Source organism: Corapipo altera, unplaced genomic scaffold (assembly GCF_003945725.1).
Source record: "Corapipo altera isolate COAL_440 unplaced genomic scaffold, ASM394572v1 1, whole genome shotgun sequence".
Taxonomy (NCBI): Eukaryota; Metazoa; Chordata; class Aves; order Passeriformes; family Pipridae; genus Corapipo; species Corapipo altera.
In genome coordinates this window covers 6,543,769-6,561,742 of record NW_020884873.1, presented here as the reverse complement: position 1 = coordinate 6,561,742, position 17,974 = coordinate 6,543,769, and the positions used below count along the sequence as shown (strand labels likewise).

The window sequence follows — 17,974 nt, the reverse complement described above, 5'->3', positions numbered from 1 at the left end:
TGGATATTTAGAAATGCTTCTCACACTGAGAGAAGTTTTAAATCAGCAGTTTAAAAACCTAAAAGAAGGAGGCTCATACCTATGTTTTTCTTAATTAGCAAGCCACAGTTATCATGTATAACTAAATCAGAGCCTGGAGTGTGAATTTTGCAGGAGTTAAAAAGTGATGATTAATCCCTAAATGAAGATTCCTCCCCTGTTCTCTAAACTCAGGGATGGTTCTTCTTAACAGAGGAAAGGACTTTGTTAAATTGCATTTGCTGAATCCTACTGGCAAATATTCTGGCTGGTGAATACAAAAACTGTTGTGCTATTAATGCATCAAAATTAATTATGCCAGTATAACTGGTTATCTTTGGCACAAGTACAGAGCTTGAGGGACCAGACATGGTGCTGCCCTCTTCGTTACCATGGTAGATAATTATGAAAGAAGTACAGATCTGGACTTGCATAACTCAAAAACAGTTGTGACCAGATTGGAAATTTACAGGTTAAGAATGAAAGAAATATTCCTTTCTCAAAAGCTATCATTTAGGACCCAGAAGGAATTTGACCCACTTGCAGGGGAAAAAAAATTATAGTTGAAAGAGCTATGGCCGATGTTGTACTGACTAAGGAATTTTTCACAAACCGCTCTGAAAAATTCACTTGATATGCACTTATTCTGGTACAAGGTAGTAAAAGTAATCTGGGTGTGGCACCAGATTGGTATTTTTAGCTTGAATTTCCCTGGCTATATCTTTTATATTTAGGGCTGAATATGTAAGCAAAATGGTGAGCTGCTTCTGTAACACTGCAATAAACTATTCAGTCTGGGTAAGATGGCACTTGCTGCTTTAGATAGCTGCTTTACTTGACATTGAAGCTCGGTCAAATTGTGATCACTTGTAAGTACTGCCTCAAACCTGTGCAAGGTAAACAAATAACATTTGGGATATGGAAATACCTTTCCTACCTCCCAAGAGCGAAAAAACCCTTTTTGACAATCCCACAGATGCAAAGCTGCAGAAGCTTCATTAGGAAATGGTAGGCAACAGTGAGCCTGATACGTGAAGAATATCAGCAAAATACTCAGCAAGGTTTTGTGTCTTCTGACTACAAAGGAACTTCTTTAAAATTATCTGCAGGCCTGATGCAGTCCAGTAGCTGCAGCACATTTAAACAGCGTGCCAAGCAGTGTGCTCTTTGCGTGTGCCAGATGTAAGCAAGCTGTGATTTATGTGTGCAAATGCCTCTATGAATACGTGCACGTTAGCTCAGCCGGAATTTAACACGAGAGCTCTGGAAAACTTGAACTCTGGGTTGCACTTCCCACGTTGTTTGTTCTTTCATATTAGAACAGGCTCTGCTTCTGAAAGGATACGGAGTGGAACTTCACAAGAAGCCGAGGAGATAAAAGTTTTAGCTTGGTGACAAATGGAGGTGAGTGCTAGTGAGTCATCTGCTAAGTTTTGAGGGCAGATGGCTGGACCAGCAATTCCAAAACATTCTTTTAACACCACAAAAACCTCTCTAATCTCTGACCGTAACTATAGGGCCATTCAAAACCAAAATCTGAAAAGATGGGAGCAGTTCACTTTCTCAGGAGTTGGCTTCCAAATACAGCTGCCGAGACCGGTTTGTAAGCTTTTAACCTGTGTCTAACAACAGCAGTTATACACCTCTCATCTCTGGACAGAAGCTGAGTGCCAAAAGGAACAAGTGCACACGCTGTTGGGGGAGGGGGGGGGCAAAGACACTCCAGTAGTGGTGGCACTGAAGCTTCTTTTAGGATTCTGACAAGGTACCCTCCAGGCCTAAGGCAAGCAAAACTGGACAGAGAAAATGGACTTGAATGCTGCAGTGACTCATGATGCTTGGTGAGCTTCTGTATGTTTTGGCCTAGTGATAGTTGCTGTTTCAAGTCAGAGGGAAGCCATGTGGGTATATCTGATAGTGAGTAAAGCATTATGCAGCTCTTGGTGGCTGTGATGCCTTGCTGTCATGGTATGTTCAACCCATAAAGGCTATTCCAGTTGTGTGTCATCAGTTCTAATTGCCCCTCTTCATTCTTCTGTGGTATTGTATGGTACAGCTCTTAGAGGCCAGAATTATTCTCTCTTCTGCATTTGTAGCCAAATACAACTTCTGAATTACACCAATTATTCTGCTAATCCTCTTCCTGACTTGACTGAATTATCTCAGAAAGGAGCTATGGTCACCTACAAGAAAAAGTGAAACTACCATCAATAGAGTATCTTCTGCATGACTGAGGGTCACACCTTGTAGCTATGGGTGTGACCATTTGCTCTGGACTCTTAGCTATACCTAAGAGTCCCTAAGAGTCCAGACCAATTGCTCCTGCTATGAGTCTTGTGCTCCCTTTTATTCTGGCTTCCCTGAGACCCTGTTCTGAGCCAGTCCAGCTCATTAAGCTAAGCTAAATTAAAAAAAAAAAAAAAAAAAAAAAAAAAAAAGACCATTTTCTGTGGCTTTAATGAGCTGAATTGTCTGTGAGAAGGGTTTGGCAAATGCCAGCACAAGGACAAGGTGGGATGTGTCTCTGGGAGCAGGAGATAAGGAGGGAGCAAAGGGTCATAGGCTAAAGTGGAGCAGGGCTTCCCCCTTTTGGGAACAGCAGGCTATTAGACCATTGTGATATCTAATCTTTCTGGTTGTTAGTCATTGCCTTAGACCAGGGATGTCTTGACTAAACCTCTGTTGCTATTGTTTTTATCCTTATGACACAGAGGAAACATGACTTGTTTCACATAATTCCCCCTCCATGTGAACAGTGAGTAGGAGTTTCATGTGTCTGCGTGCTCCAGACATAGACAATGACTTCTCAACAGCTTTTGCTGTCTGAGGAGATTGCTGGGCTGGGAAATAAGAGAGATGATGACTCTGGAAATGGCTACAAAGAGCAAGATGTGATCCTTGTGTGATGTATACACTGAGAGACCCCGAGGGAAGGGACCACTTATCTCAATAGATGTTGTCCTCTTAAGGTCGCTTAGGTAAGGTCAAGGCAACAACATTTGATGATATACTTGTGCCAAAAAGTCATAAGCAATCCAATTCAGCCATAAAAGCTGTTAATGATGCAGTAGAAGCTGCATTTCCACTGCAAGTTCTGCCACTACAACACCACAAGCAACATCTTACAGTATGGTATATGAAATATAGCCTGAGATTTGTATGTGGCCCAGAGTGATGCAGAACTTCAGGTTTTGTGAAAGGTAGCCACACTATGGAATGGTTCCCCTGCAGGAATGGACTCACAGTACAAAGTGAAAGTCTGGATCCAAAACTTCCAGTCATTCACAAGCAGCCTACCCCAGTCTCTTACTTCTAGTCCATAATTTTTCTTATACTTATATACGGTTATATATATATTTTTTAAAGTCCAGACTAGACTCAGAAAACATACAAGAGCATGCCAAGAAGGAATTGAAGCATGGTATATGGAATTTCACATTAGAGTCAAGTATCTGTGAACGAACTCACCCAGTGCTTTGTGTATTTGCACAGCGTAATCTCTGGTTACCTGGTTTGTGTACAGGTGCTCTAACTGTGTATGTGGAATGTCAGCAGTTGATTTACTGAAAACATTAAAAAATGCGTTACAATGTCTGTGTAAGTTCACTATAAGGAATGCTCCTAAACTTGTCAATACATGTGAACTCTTTTCTCTGTACCCTCTCACACTCTGTACACAATCACCCACCTTCTAAATCAGTGAATCAGTGGCAACAGCTACAGATCACCGATTTCATTTACCCCTCTTCAAGGAGCTTATTCCTCTCTTGCAGAAGCCTTTTGTGACCCTCAGATAAAAGACACTTCATCTGTGTGAAATATTATTATTATTGTTGTTAGGCTAGTGTTTTCAGTGGGTTTTATTGGAACGTGGTGTCCTGCCAAAAGTAACACCCTGGGAATCTTTCAACAACTGTTCCTGGGTGTTCTGTAGATTACTGCTGTTTTCTCATACACTGTCCCTGGGAATTGCATTCTCAGATTAGAAAAAACGTCAGCCCTCTTCCCTCTGTGAAAAGAACTGCTGTTCAGGCTCTATATTAAAGGATTAGGGTAGTATTTTTTTTCTGGTGACTTATTATTCAGGTTGTGTTTTGTTTTCTCATTAACCCCTTTGCAAAACATGTTCAAAATGTAAAATAAGATTGAATGATCCTGTAGCATTATGCAAGCACTTTGCATAGCTGAGAATGGCCAGTTAAAGGAAGACTGGTGGAAAATTGGACCCAGACATTCAGTCAGCAACTTTCAACCCTGCAGAGACAAAGGACCTTTAAGACCTAACTCTATAATGAGGAGCTATAGTACAGCATGGCAGAAATTAAAGGGAGGCCCAAATCCCCAGTTGTGTTTTTCAGAGATCTCCTGAGTAGATGTTGCTTTGAGAGACCTCTGGGAAGGGGTGTAGCAAATGAGGCCTTCCTAGGAGACTCTATTGGGGAAGCAAATACCTCGGGGCCAGAATAGAAATGGGAGGAGGTTAAAGCAGAATAACCATTTCTCTGACAATTGAATGCCCAGATTCTACAAATATAGTCTTGTTCTGAAAAAGATGTTCACATTCAGCTGCCAAACGTGGGAAATTTCTGTGGTGGGAAACAAAATCTTGCAGGACCTGAAGTTTCTTATGATTCCTTTGTCGCTGTATCTAGTGTTTAACCTGTAGTTTCTCCCTCCAAGATGACCAAGGGACAAAAGAAGTGGGAACCAGTGATGCAGAACAAATGCCCTGGATTTCAAGTGGAGTTCACTCAGAACACGTTGTGTACCAGAGCTGGATTCTTACAAAGGGGTTGCCAAAAAGCTGTGTCCAAAAAAACTCCTGAATGTTTGAGGAGGGATGAAAGAGTTAGGGAGGGGGAAGAAAAACCCTGGACCATGTGGGGTAGAGTAGGCACTGGATGCCTGTGTTTGGAGAGCAGTTGAGATGGTCTTTACTTGGCATGGGCTCAGAGAAACAGGTCATATTAGCTCCCATTTTAGTTGTGCATTGAAACACACACACCTAGCACAAAGTGACAGAGGAGTTTATCCCTATAGCTTACTCACTTCTGATCACACTTCTTGCTTGGTTTCTGCCTTCCCCAGCACAGCTCAGCCCTGTTGGAGCAGCTCAGCTTTACTGTTGCACAACTACATGCTGTGCAGTAGTTCTGGGGTTTTGTGGTAATTTTCTGTATGCTCACTACAGCCTTTTTTTTTTTCTTTCCTGAAAACAAAACGAAACCCAACAAAAAGATATGCCAGTTTGCCTCTTTTTTTTTCTTATTCACAGTTCCTCATATTCTATTTGGGCACTCTGATACTCTATTTAGTGCTGCTGCTGACATGACCAGGGAAGGTGGGCAAAAGAAACATCTTTCCATCTAATAATATGATTATTATGACCAGTGACTCTTAATATATATTTATTTCTACCTGACAGGGAGATAAATATTTAGTGTAATCATTACAATTGTTTTACTCAGTTCTTGACCCTGGCAACAAACAATCTTGTTTTCTTTGAGCCTTTTGAAGACCTTTTGCCTTGTAATCTATCTTCTGCCCTCCCTACCTCAATTTCATACATCATCCCAGCACCTCAGCTTCTGCAGCACTTGAGTACAGAATGTGAATTTCCCTCTGCTCACATGTATCAACATGTTAGGGTTGATTGTGTATGTAATATGTGTGCCTTGGGCAAAAGGGAGACTGAATGTTGCTTTGTAACAAATACAATATTCTCACAATTTTGGGTCGACAAAATATTATCTGCAGCCCAACCAGGAGGAGCCACAGAGTCCTGCCTGCCCTTCACAGTGCACCAGAAGGAGAACAGAGCCTTTAAAGGACATAGATCTTTCCATACGAAGATTATGATCAGTAAATCACAACCTTCTCTTACCCTGTGTATTTTGCTGGTCCTGACACAAACTTCCCACAAGAATTGCTCTCATTTCTGCTGAATCAGCCTTACAATTACACCCACTGAGTTGATGATAACAAGTGAAGAAGTACTTTGTCAGTGTGCAGAGTACAAATGTATCATCTGTACGGAATTGACTGATAGAACTGGAGGAGTTACTTGCCTAAATACTGTCCCTCAATTCTCATAGAGGTCAAGAATATGAGCAGAGACAGTGTCTTCTGATGTCAGGATGGCCACTGGGAACAGTATCCTCCAGCCGTATTTCCATCAGTTTATACCCACCATGTACTTCATAAACATATTTATCAATCCATGGACACGCATGTTTGATGTACAGGGTTTGTGGTAAAGCTCAGTGCTACTCACTCTTGCATAACTCCTTTGAGGTTCAGTTGGCTGAACTTTACTTTTCATAAGTCATTTAATAATATATAAAACAAAAAAATGGGAGGAATACAAAAATTATGTTAGGCACACCAATAACCGACTGACTGGGGTCCTAGTTGAGAAACAAGTTCTCATCAGATAGGAAAAAACAGGGAGGGGAACAGAGGAAGAAAAAAATTGCTTTTGGAGCAGAACAAAGAGGAATGTATTGTTATCATCTGCAGCCACAGAGCGACTCATCTTTTTATTTTTTAGCTATTCTTTGCTGTTGGTAACTACAGGGACACCTTTCTCTGCAGCTGGCCAAGCATCTGAGCCAGTTGCTCCCACAGGAGATATAATGTCCCTGTTTGTACATGGTGTGAGTGAGGCAAGAGGAAGCGCTTTAGCCCGACCCTGCTCCACCCTGGCTGTAAACACCTGAGTTCACCACCACAGTGGCCTACATTTGAATCCTGAGCCCATTCCCCCACCCGGGGACCCATAAGAGAACTGCCATTTTGCCATGGCCCGAAAAAGTGACCCCCATAAGACTGACCCGGTTCAGTAACTCAGGGTGATGGCTGGAGGCTTGTGGCTGAAGGTAGTGCAGAGGGGTTTGGAAATGAATCAGAGGGCTACTCAACTCAACATCACTAACCAAAAGCTAATTAAATTGTTAGCCACCAACACCTGTTGCCATCTGCTCTTGAGTTGCCTGTCTGAGCTTGGTCCCGAGTTCAAATCTATGCTCAAAGATACGGATCTACAGCGTGCCTGCAACGCTGTCCACATCAGAGATGGCTTTGGTTATCTCCTTTTTTCCATGGTCTCAGCAGAATAGCTGAGCATTAAATCAGCTCAGAGACGAAAAACACCTCTTGCTATACTTAGCTTGGACTGGGTGAAGTCAGGAGCTCCGTCTTTTCTGGGTTCTGGGGACAGAGACCTCCAGGACACTCAGTTCTCTATATCTGTTCTCCCCATTTGGCTTACTAGCATAGTCTGTCATTTTGTGAAACACAACCCACCGGAGTTCTCTTCTGGTACTGTGTTCATCTTTTTTTTTTCTCTCCTTCATGATTTGCTCCCTATACTCAGATAAATTGGTTTTGGTGTGCTTCTTTGTTGCGATTTTTTCTTCTTCCTTTTTTTCTTTTTTTCCTACTTCTGGGATGCTGAAGACATTGCTTCTTCTGAATGTACATTAACTTTTTTTATTTCGATAGGCCCGTAACTCTTGCCTGCAAGATCTGTGTAGCTGCACCTGTGTATGAGTAGTTTTCTCCCTCAAAGTCCATTGCACCCTGGCTCCTCATGTGAGAAGGAGGTAAGAGGGGCTTTTGTTGTACTGGTGGACTTTGCCCATCCCTCTCTGGATGTGAATAGGCCAGCATTATTTCACAAGTGCTAAATCCACTCACAATGGTTTTAAATGGTTGAGCTGCTGAGCCAGCTGAACAGCAAACACCAGAGGGGAAACCACATTTCGTGAGCGCTTCAGATTCCTTCAGACTGTATGTGGAGCCATTAAGAGCAAAGTAAAAGCCCTTTGACACAACTCCCTTCGGCAACCTTTTCACAACCACATGCCAAAAACGGGGGCTGGCTAAGGAATTGGTCCAGAGTCAGCTCCCAAGAATCTAGTACATGAAGATGAAGATGGAGTTCAAATCTGTTTCTGTTCAAAGAAAACAGCACCATATTATATTTTTTTGTTACATATTATTCTTTTGCTGGATGTTTCTCTGATCAGTGTGGATTGTCAGTCAAAGTATCACCATGGGCAAAAGATGAAAAAAAACTACTGGATGCTTACATTATGCAGGAATAGTTTTTGTTGTATTTGTATTTGATAGTTGTTCTTATTTTTTGCAACTAAGAAGAACTCAGATTGTATATCTCATGGTTTTCTGATAATCACAGGATAACTAGATCTTCAGCTAACATAACTAGCCAAGAAATATACAAGGATCCAAACAATTATCCCATTGCAATAAGATGGGTGAAGGCCTCTCTAAAGGAGCTGCTATTTCTGTCTCTGTCCAGACATATTCCCTAAACAAGTTCTTTCACAATGATCTAGGTTAGCTTAGACACTCAATAATGGAGGTTTCCTAGCCCAGACGGTCTTGATGGAGTGATTACTTCGAGCAGTTGCATTGAGGCAGTAATAATAACTGATGGTGGTCATGAGGACAGACCTCCCTGCTTCAGCTTCAGTCAGCAAAAAACGTGTGGCCACAGCCTGAAATCACACAGGGACATGCAGGAACATTTCATCTTGATTCAGCCAGAAGGAGGTGCAAAGTTCAAGTTGAAGAGTTGCATCAAGAGCCTCTATGGTCATTCTGAGTCAGAATTTGTGTGTAACGTGGTTTAGCTTGTTTCACTTTGGCTTTGGGGTTTGTGTCCTACACCAAGGTGGTTGAGGATGACTGGCTCCACCAAGAAAGAGGTGCAAACACAGCTGTGTGCCTAAGCTCTTCAAAGTGTGTCAAAATTTGTTCCCAAATTGATGCTGAAGTTAACATTCAGCAGGGAAGGAACTGTGTGTGGTCTCTTATTGACAGCTTCAGTTAATGCTCTTCTTTACATTTTGTGAAGTAACAGAGTGGTCTCTGATGACTAAATCAGTCTTTAATGATTTCTTCAAAATATAATGGATTAAAAATCAATCCACCCATCCAGAGATGCTCAGTCCTTCCTTCCTTCTTCTGTCACTTTCTACCTATGTGATCTGGGGTACATCAGTGGTCATTTAGCTGTCTCTGCCTTGATTTAATATCTGTAAAACAGGCAGGAAAACACCTCTTGCTCCACGTAGAGATTGTGAAATTCAATTCACTGATATTTATAACATGCTTGGAGAATTAGGGGCAGCAGAACTTGGTTCTCACACAAGTTCTAGTAGTGTATTGCTATGTCATTATTTTCTGCAGAAACATTCCTTTAGTAGAACATAGTTTGCAGAATAACGGTCGGCTGCCCTTTGGTTCTTCTTAGATTGGTAGGAGCAGTTGTTTTTCTCACATAATGAAGGTCTGTGGTGAATCTGGGTCTTTTTTTAAATGTCACAAAATATTATTTGGAGATACATGACTGCAAGAGAAAACTCCAGCAAATAAGAATAAATCCGGGGGGGGGGGGGGGGGGGATAAAGAAGAAAAAAAAAGAAAGCCCAAACAGTCCACAAACCAGTACATCATCTCTTTTTCTTGTTCTCATTTCTCTAAACCTGCCAGCAGGATTCCCCAAGAATTTCCAGCACTCACTGAACCTTGACCCAAGCAGCTTCACGAGAAATTTCTTCCCCAAGGGTTATTTTGGCTAGAAAGTTCTAAGATCCTGAGTATAATGGTTTTCACAGCTGTAATTACAGAGTCACATATCTGATTCGTGTAATTTGACAAGGAATTACAGCTTGCCTAGTTCAAAGGAGTGTGTCAAGGTGTATGGTAACTGGTGATGTGAATCTTGCAGCATCTGCACATGGGCTCTTCCCTCATTCTGGTGTCCAATTCAAATGTCTCTTGTGTGTTTACATACCCGAGGCAGTCTAGATTACAGTAGTAGAGCTCATTTCTTGTATTGCCTTTTCTCAGAGGCAGTTTTATAAACATTTGACTCACAAGCCAAGGATGGGGAAATGGCAGTGAAAATGCCCATTTGCCCTCTTGTACTTGGAGAAGCTCACACTTCTGTGTGAAACATAACAAATTATTACATATTTTACAGGAAGAGCTGAGAAATGGTGACTTGGACTGAAGGCTTCCACTTTTAGTGGAAGCCAAACGAGTAGAGATGACCTGTGAGTCAGCTGAGGGTGGAGAGAAGCAGGTGCATGGTTCAGCTCTCAACCACAGGCTGGAACGAAGCTGAGGGAGGGGGGACTGCTTGTCAAAAGATGTAAAAATTTATTTAGGTGTTGTTTAACAGGTATTTCATGTTGCAGAGGACTCCCATTCACAAAGATGTGCCAGTGGGAGGTTTTACTGTTGGCCGGCCAGAAGAACAGTGTGTTGCCACGACCTAACCAGGTTTATGATTACTCATTATAATCCACTCCTTGTGCTCTCAAATCTGCAAGGTGCAAGTGTGAGTGAGATGTATCTGTATCTCAATGTGTGAAACGGGTACATGGCAAGAGATGGTGCCCCTGAAGGTTGTGGCTGAGGAGGAGGTGGTGGAACAAGGGAAGTCCCACTGGTGGCTGATGAGCAGGCCAGGCCAAGGTGGTGGTGCAGCACAGGGGCAGCAGGAGGGTTACCTCAGGATGGTTTGGTGTGGCTACTGGCTGACCTTGTCCTCCAAACAGGGTGTAGCCATGCTGACCTGCTGTCACTCTCAGTGGGGCATGAGTGACCCCTCAACCCCTTGTGCTGCGCAGGCACCATCCTGTCACCTTGGTCCTGTGCCACGTCACCCCCTTCCTACCCACTTAGGGAGAACCTAAACCTCCTGGGTCTTGCTCCCAGCTGTGACCTGAACTCTGGCTGTGTTGTGGTTATCAGACATGTCCAGTGTACAACATAATACCAGGCTCCTTCCCTCAGAAAGACATTGATACTTGTCTTTTACTGCCCCTCAATGAGATGGAGTGTGAGAGACCAGCTCAACCGCTGGTGTAAGGATGCTGATTTCCATGGACTAACTCCAAGAGTATATTTAACTCCACATGTACCTCACTTTACCCAGATACCTTAAAACCTGGGGTTCAGTTCCTCAAGATGAAAAATACTATCCCCATGTTTGGAAAGGGGCATGAGCAAACACTCACCCTAAGTGGGAAAGGAACGTATAGGGAACAGCAGAAATGCCACATCTGACTGTATAACAGAGGACTGATTAGCACTGGCTGTAAGAAACAGTCTGCTTCTTCTCAGCATGCTGTGGTCATACTTGTCTGTCTTCTACTGTGAGTGCTGCTGGTTTCTGGGAGCAACACAGGTAATGCTACACAGACTTACAAGTCCCTGCAGCTGGGGGAGAAAAGCATAGGATCACTCTTGCTCCTAAGTGTGAGAACCTATTTCACACCTGTCTTTTGACCATCTAGGGCACAGCGAATCTCTCTGCCCAAGCCTCTAGGTGACCCTGTAAAGGCTTTACTCTAAAGCAGCCCGAAATCTTGCAGTGGGAGCAATCATTGCTACTGTTAGGGCCTTCTCTGCTTCTGTTGGTTACACACAGATTTAGGATTACTGCTCTGAAGTGAGAGGTGGTTGCCACTGAAAGCAGAGATTCTGTTGCCTCTGCATGCTCTCATGGCCATGAAGTCCCAGTCATTGGCATGGTCTGATATTCCCAGGAACCACTGCAGGACAGCAAACCAGAACATTGACTCTGCCAAAAAGTGATTAGTTTGCTTTGAGCTTAGGTCTCTGAACCAGCTTTGTCAGGGTCAAGTGAATAGCAAAGGGGATGGAGTGCACCGCTGGGAGTGGGGAGTGGAATCCTGTTGGAAGGGCTGTAGTGACTGAGTTAGTTTAGTTAAAAACAAACTAAAAAAAGTGAGATAAGCTCCTCAGACTCTTGATGACTGAGTTGTATTACATATCATACAGGGGTGTCACAGGAATGGATTTTTCTAAAGCATTTTAGGCTTTTTTCCTGAAAGGTTCTTTCTCTCTCTTGGTGTAGACTATCCAAGCCCAGACTACAGAACTCAAATAACTCTATTGAAGCCCACTGGGGCAGGGACATTGCTTCGCTGGTCATATGAGACTGCCACCATTCTAGGAAATTACTGAAGGACAGTAGAGGTCCTAGAGCACTAGAAAGTATGAGCTAGCTGTTGCTGCAGAAACAGGCAAATACATGCCCAAATCAGGAACTTGTACAGTGCATCATAACCTTGAGGCACAAGTTAAAGCCACAAAAAAACCCCCCGAAAAACCGAAAGTCTAACCCAGTTGTGAACACGCTCCTCGTATCCCCTCATCAGGTCTACACTGAAAGTGGGATGTGGGAGATGGAATTTACAGTGGTAAGGGGAACTTTCCAACTGTTTTATGGGCATTTTGGAAAAGTCCACACGGTTACGCCTGAAGCTAACTCTATTTATCTGCCTGTCTAAAATCTGCCTGCTGGAGATCTGGTCAAAAACTGAGCACTGGAAGTAAATTATGCAATTATTTAAAATCTTTTTTCCTTGCAAGTTGCTTGCAAACCTGTCTTTATTTCCACAGATGTATTTTCCATTCAAGGTATTCACCAAGCAGCTTCTGCCAAAAAATTTCAGTGTAGGGTCTGTTTTCCAGAATGATTATTTTAGCTGTTTACTCTTTTTACTTTTGAAGTACGAATGATTCCCTAAATGGTGCGGTATTACTTCTGCTTCTTATCCCAGAGGATTGTAAATTTTTTTTTTATCCAGAGAGTAAGAAACTATAAAAAGAAAGACACAACATACAATATATAGTCTCTTTTGCAATCCGAATATGGATGACATTTCGTCCGGCGCACATCCCTTACGGCCGTTTGTACAGAACATAACACCCATTCATGAATAGGAAAACATAAAAATATAAACCTGATAAAACTGTAGAACCACTTAATATCAGCCTCAATCTTTGCTCTGTTCTGCAATATTCATCTGGGGCTCTGACAGACTTAGCTGTGGCAATATGTGTGAGTGTTACTGAGTTCAGCTGTCCACAGACTTTCCCCTGGTTACTGCTGCTGTGGTGGGAGTGGTGGAGCGGATGTTGTCTCAGTCGCTCCCATTCAAAGTCTGGCACGTTGGTTTAAATCACCAATGAAACAGGGTTGTGTTAAGATGCCAGATCGTGAACTGCAGCAGCTGAGGTACACAGCTAAACAGATTTAACAGGTATTTTGCTGCTGAAAAGAACCATCCTCTATGGCTCCCTCCTCCTCTCTCCCCCACTGCAAATCTCTATGAATGGGTTGGAGGGAAGAGTCAGTGGGAATAGTAGCATAAAGAAGTGCAGATAAATCAGCCAGAGTGTTTCTATCAATGCCATACTTATAATTTATAAACCTTTGTTTCCCAAAGTAAAAGGAAAGTGGTGATGGGATCTTGTTAGGTTGTTTTATTTGTTTCTATCCCAAAAGTATTTTTCTGATCCCAGCTATCTCAGGATGTACTCTGTAGTATCTCTTCTGCTGGTCTCTGCCTGGCTTCTCATCAATGGCAGGTGTTTAATAGAGGAAGGTGAAAGTTTCACTTAGAAGCCACAGATAGAGATGTCTGGTGAGAAAAATGCATCATTCAAATTAATTAATGTCAAAGTTTCATCTTTTAATAGGTAAATTACTATTTTTAATTAAAATAGTTTCATTCCAGTTTACATATTTTCTTAGCACTTGACTGGCTGGCACAGATCTGGTGAGGCTGCTCTACAGCCCTGTGGCTTTTTTTCCATTTCAGCACAATTTCCTTCTAGCATCTCTCTGTGCACACATCGAGGTTTTACTGGTCTTCCTAGAAGTCAGAATGGGAAAAAAGACCTCTTTGAAACACACAGAACAAGAGAATTTTTGTAAGGGAGAAAGTGGATTAGTCTGAGATACCTCTTGCTGCTAGGAAGCAGTCCTGGGTCTCATTTATGGAGAGCTGGTGTATAACTTCTCTAATGCAAATACCACTTGTAGTCTGGTCAGCAATTGTGCCATTGCCGTTAGGGAACTGAAAAGCATATTTATTTTTATCCTGCTATTAGCTTATGGGATTTGAAGGTACCTTTTTTAGCTTGCATAACTGTAAATATTGTTACTGGACCTCCTGACCTCTTCTCAATGCTTGCTCCAATATTTGACCTTCTAACCTGCTCCAGGAGATGGCAAATTCCACAGGCTGATGTCACGCTGGATGAGGGAGTGTCTCCTGTTACAGAGGCTTTCAATTTTGCTGAGTGAGCTCCTGTTCTCATGCTTCAGAATAAGCAAAAATTGTTGGGGACTGATCAGTCCTCTTAAGAGCCCTCTTAAATCTTGATTGCCTTTTCTAGCTCTCTCCTGCATGAGGCCAGGGGTTTACATTGTTTTAATTCTGTAGTTACCTGTCCAGCTGGGCCATGTAAATGTTGTATAAGAAATGCTTGTAGGTACTCTGCAGCTACTTCAGGCACAGGACCCTTTCCCTATAAACAAAAATTCCTACTTCTGTATTGGGTCATAGTTAACTTTCATGACTGTTTCTGCTACGCCATCCAGGAGCTCTTTGAGGAGGAGTGAGTCATACTTTACCACCCCAGAGCATGCAGTGCACATTCCCACAAGCTCTTCATAAGCCCACAGCTGGAAACTTCCGAGAAGACACCTGCTCTGCATTCACTGCTCAGAGCAGGGACCCAGAAGAGGTTTTTAAATGTACTTTCAACTGAAAAACTTTTTTTTTTCTCTGCCGCTGATCACTCCTCCCCTCACCTCTCACTGGTCAAGTCGCCTCATTGCCAGGACCCTCTGCTTGCAAATCCTGATTCAGACCCTGCCAACTATGCCAGTTTGTCATGAATGGGTGATTTAGATCCCTTAACGAGTCACCATCAGAGATATTTGCGAAAGTGGTTTTAATATGATGTTGTAAAAGTGTGACTTAGCTAAGTTCGATGGCGAGGTTCACTCTGCTACTGTGCAGCACAATCATCTGAACAATGATTCAAAACTACCAAGGCACAAGTCAAAGTTACCGAGAAAAAAATCAAGGTTACCAAGGCACAAATCAAACTTACCATTCTACAAGATTATGTGCAATATCAATTACTTACCAAAGATATGCTGCTGGTAAAAGGTTTCTCTGCTTTGAGGAGCAAACTTGAGAGTGCAAGGGGAGGTCACTGCCATGCAGCCAGGCTGCTTAGCCAGCAGCTCAAAGAAGGCTCGCTCAGGTTGTCTTATTTATGGAATAAAGTGGCTGGCTTGTAGTCAAATTAAATGTGATAGTAAAGGTATGCATGAGACTCCTTGTACCCACAACTTTCTTTGTTCCTTGATAAATGAGTCTTGGAAAAGCCACCTGCTATTCATGTGTTAGTCGCATGATTGGTGTTCCAAGATCATACGCATCGATGCTCACTGGGTCAACTCTGCTTCTTTGTGGGTTTTCAGAAAGCAGATTGAAACCAGATGAGTCCTTCATCCATTTACAGCTTATTCCTTCACATCCTTCAGAGCCTGAACCAAACTGCTGTTAGTTTGGTTAAGGGGTTGCATCCATCATATGTGACACAGTATGTAAGACTCTTTCCCTCCCCTGCTAGCACTGTGTATTATAAGCATGTGAGGATCTGTGTGTGTTCACCTACATTTTGTACTGCCTGGTGGCTTCCCTGTAAGGTGTCACGAAGGAAATCTTTGTAGAGTGTTTATTTTTGTGGCAACCTGAGTAGAGGCGGATGGAAATACTTCACACCTTCCTGTTCTAGAAACAGACAGGTATACTCCTTTCAGTTTTGCAACCCAAGGAACCTTTGACTTTCTGGACTTATTTTTTGAGTATTGTAAAGACTGAAGACGCTGAGGATCACTTTTGGCTCTTTGCTTAACCTCAAGATAGGTTGAAAGACAAAAACCCTGGATTTTTCAGAAGTTTACAAGAATTTTAATCAGTGAAGCTGATTTTTTCGTCTATGGAACCTGGATTTCAAATCCACAATAGACCTGAAACTTTCCATTGGGTGTATGATTTAACATACAAGCAGTTAATTTGACTTTTTATTTAGCATAATTTTCTTGACCTCTTTGCCCTTTGCCCCCAGTTCCTGGCTTGCTGATTTCTATGTTTTCCCCCTTATTATTTAGTTCTAGGAAAGACTAAACTCTCTCTTTCTCAGTCCTAAATAGAGTACGTGTTTACCAACTGTCACAGCTACTTGTGCATCTTCCTCACTTATCGTGTCTCTTATTGAGCATAGTTTTCCCAGGTCTTCAAAAACTGCTCTGCACCTCACATTCAGTGGAGATACATTCTGCAGATTTGGGGAGTCTTAGTCCTTCTATCTAGTTAAGGACAATCATCCTGATTATTTCCAAGGACACAAATCTTTCCATTTTAATTGCTTTGACACAGGCCGAAGAAATAAAAATCATGCCCCCAGACAGAATTGCCCACTGTCAAGTCTAAGGATGGCTGAGACCATTCCAGACCAAAAAATTGGCTGCAAAATTTGGACCCCGACGCCAGCCTATTCAGGGCTGGAAGCTGTACCCTAGGCAATGCTTTGTATTCTTCCCTTCTCCACAGTTGTCTGAAGTGCAGATCTGGATTTGAACTTCTGAGGTTTGATGGGTGTTTGTGATCTGGGCTTTTGATTCCATTTCATCTCTAGCAGTTTCTTTTTTCCAAACCCTTGGGTAGTTGCCCTTTATGAGAACACATGCCGAGCACAAGAAACACCCTTCTTAAAAAACACGAACACTCAGAATAGGAAGATAGAGAACTGAAAGAGCTTCACCAAGAAGTTGTGTTTCTCTATAAACCCTACATAGGAAATCCTGGCCTCTGCAGTCCCCCAGTATTTGCTGTATTTATTTCTTTTCCTCCTCTCCAGATTGAGAGCACTTTCTGCCAAACAGAGAAAGGCTTTGTGAGATGCGGAGCAGATCAGATTTTTGCAGCTTGTAGAGTATGTGCTGCCTCCTCCTGAGAGCTGAAGGCTAATTTCTTTCCCTGCTGCCCCTCCTTCCCCAAAAAACATCTCTTTTTAGTAATATCCCCCTTCTTACCTTCATTTCTTTTTGAAAAAGACTTGTAACTGCTCTTGGCAGAACACAACAGAGATCCTGCCACTAGTTTTTCTTCAAAGGGGAACAGCGGAAAAAAGCAGAACTGAGCTTTCAAGGGAAATTGGCTGTCAAAGCTGAGGAGCAAATGACAGGAGCAGTAGATATTTCCCCCAGACTGGGGATCTTCCCTCCCACTTCTCCCTCCCATGGGTATTTCCCCAAGATGGACTCACTTGAATGTTCTCCCCTTCCGAGGCCATCCTTTTGTCCCCAGGTCTCTCCCTCTGCAGACGGAGCAGGGAGCGGAGCACTCCGTGCTCCCGGAGACTCTCTCCCCACTGGACCAGGACGTGCAGCTGCTGGAACAGACCTGCTATTCATCTGCCGGCGGCCGCCCGCCTTGGCATCGGCTGGGGGGCGAGAGCGGGGGTGGCACGCCAATTCTTCATTGTCCGGGCGGCCCCTGGAACAAGTGCCCCTCTTAGACTTTCCATGACAGTTGTGTTCATTACACGTCTGTGCTACCTCGGCGAGCCCAGCTGAGCCCCATGAGCTCACTTGGGCAGGGACGTGGTGATGCAGCCAGTGTACCAAGAGGTTCCTGGCATGGGCTCTGCGGCCACAGCAGCGATCCCAATCTCTCCGTCTCCTGCCAGCGCACAGTGGAGCGTACGGATGGAAAACTAAGGGATGAAGAGATGAGGTCCACAAAGTTGTGCCTGCTTTTTGTTACTGCCGCAGCAAAGATACTGTTACATCTCAGAGAAAGTTTACACTTTGCCTTTTTTACAGTCCCTTTTTCTTGTTTTTCTCCCCAGCCAAAATGCCCTTCCTTTCCCCTCCCCAACACTTTTTTTTTTCAGTTGAATTTGATATGTCTGGTCTCAGCTGAAACTGAATCCTGCTTTTTGCTGAAGTTGAAAACAACTATGAATGACGCTGGAATGGAAACGTGTGCAGCCAGAATCAAGTCACAGTGTAGAAAAATAT

At 43.0% G+C, this 17,974-nt stretch overlaps 1 protein-coding gene across 1 annotated transcript in view; it reads right to left on the bottom strand.

The window, feature by feature from the left end:
* NINJ2 (ninjurin 2) overlaps window positions 1–17,329 on the bottom strand; it is a 47,824-nt gene extending 30,495 nt beyond the window's left edge. The window contains exon 1 of the mRNA XM_027668562.1: window positions 17,218–17,329. Coding sequence (XP_027524363.1) covers window positions 17,218–17,244 — 27 coding nt within the window. The 5' untranslated portion in view covers window positions 17,245–17,329. The remainder of the gene's footprint in view (window positions 1–17,217) is intronic.
* Window positions 17,330–17,974: the final 645 nt, after the last annotated feature.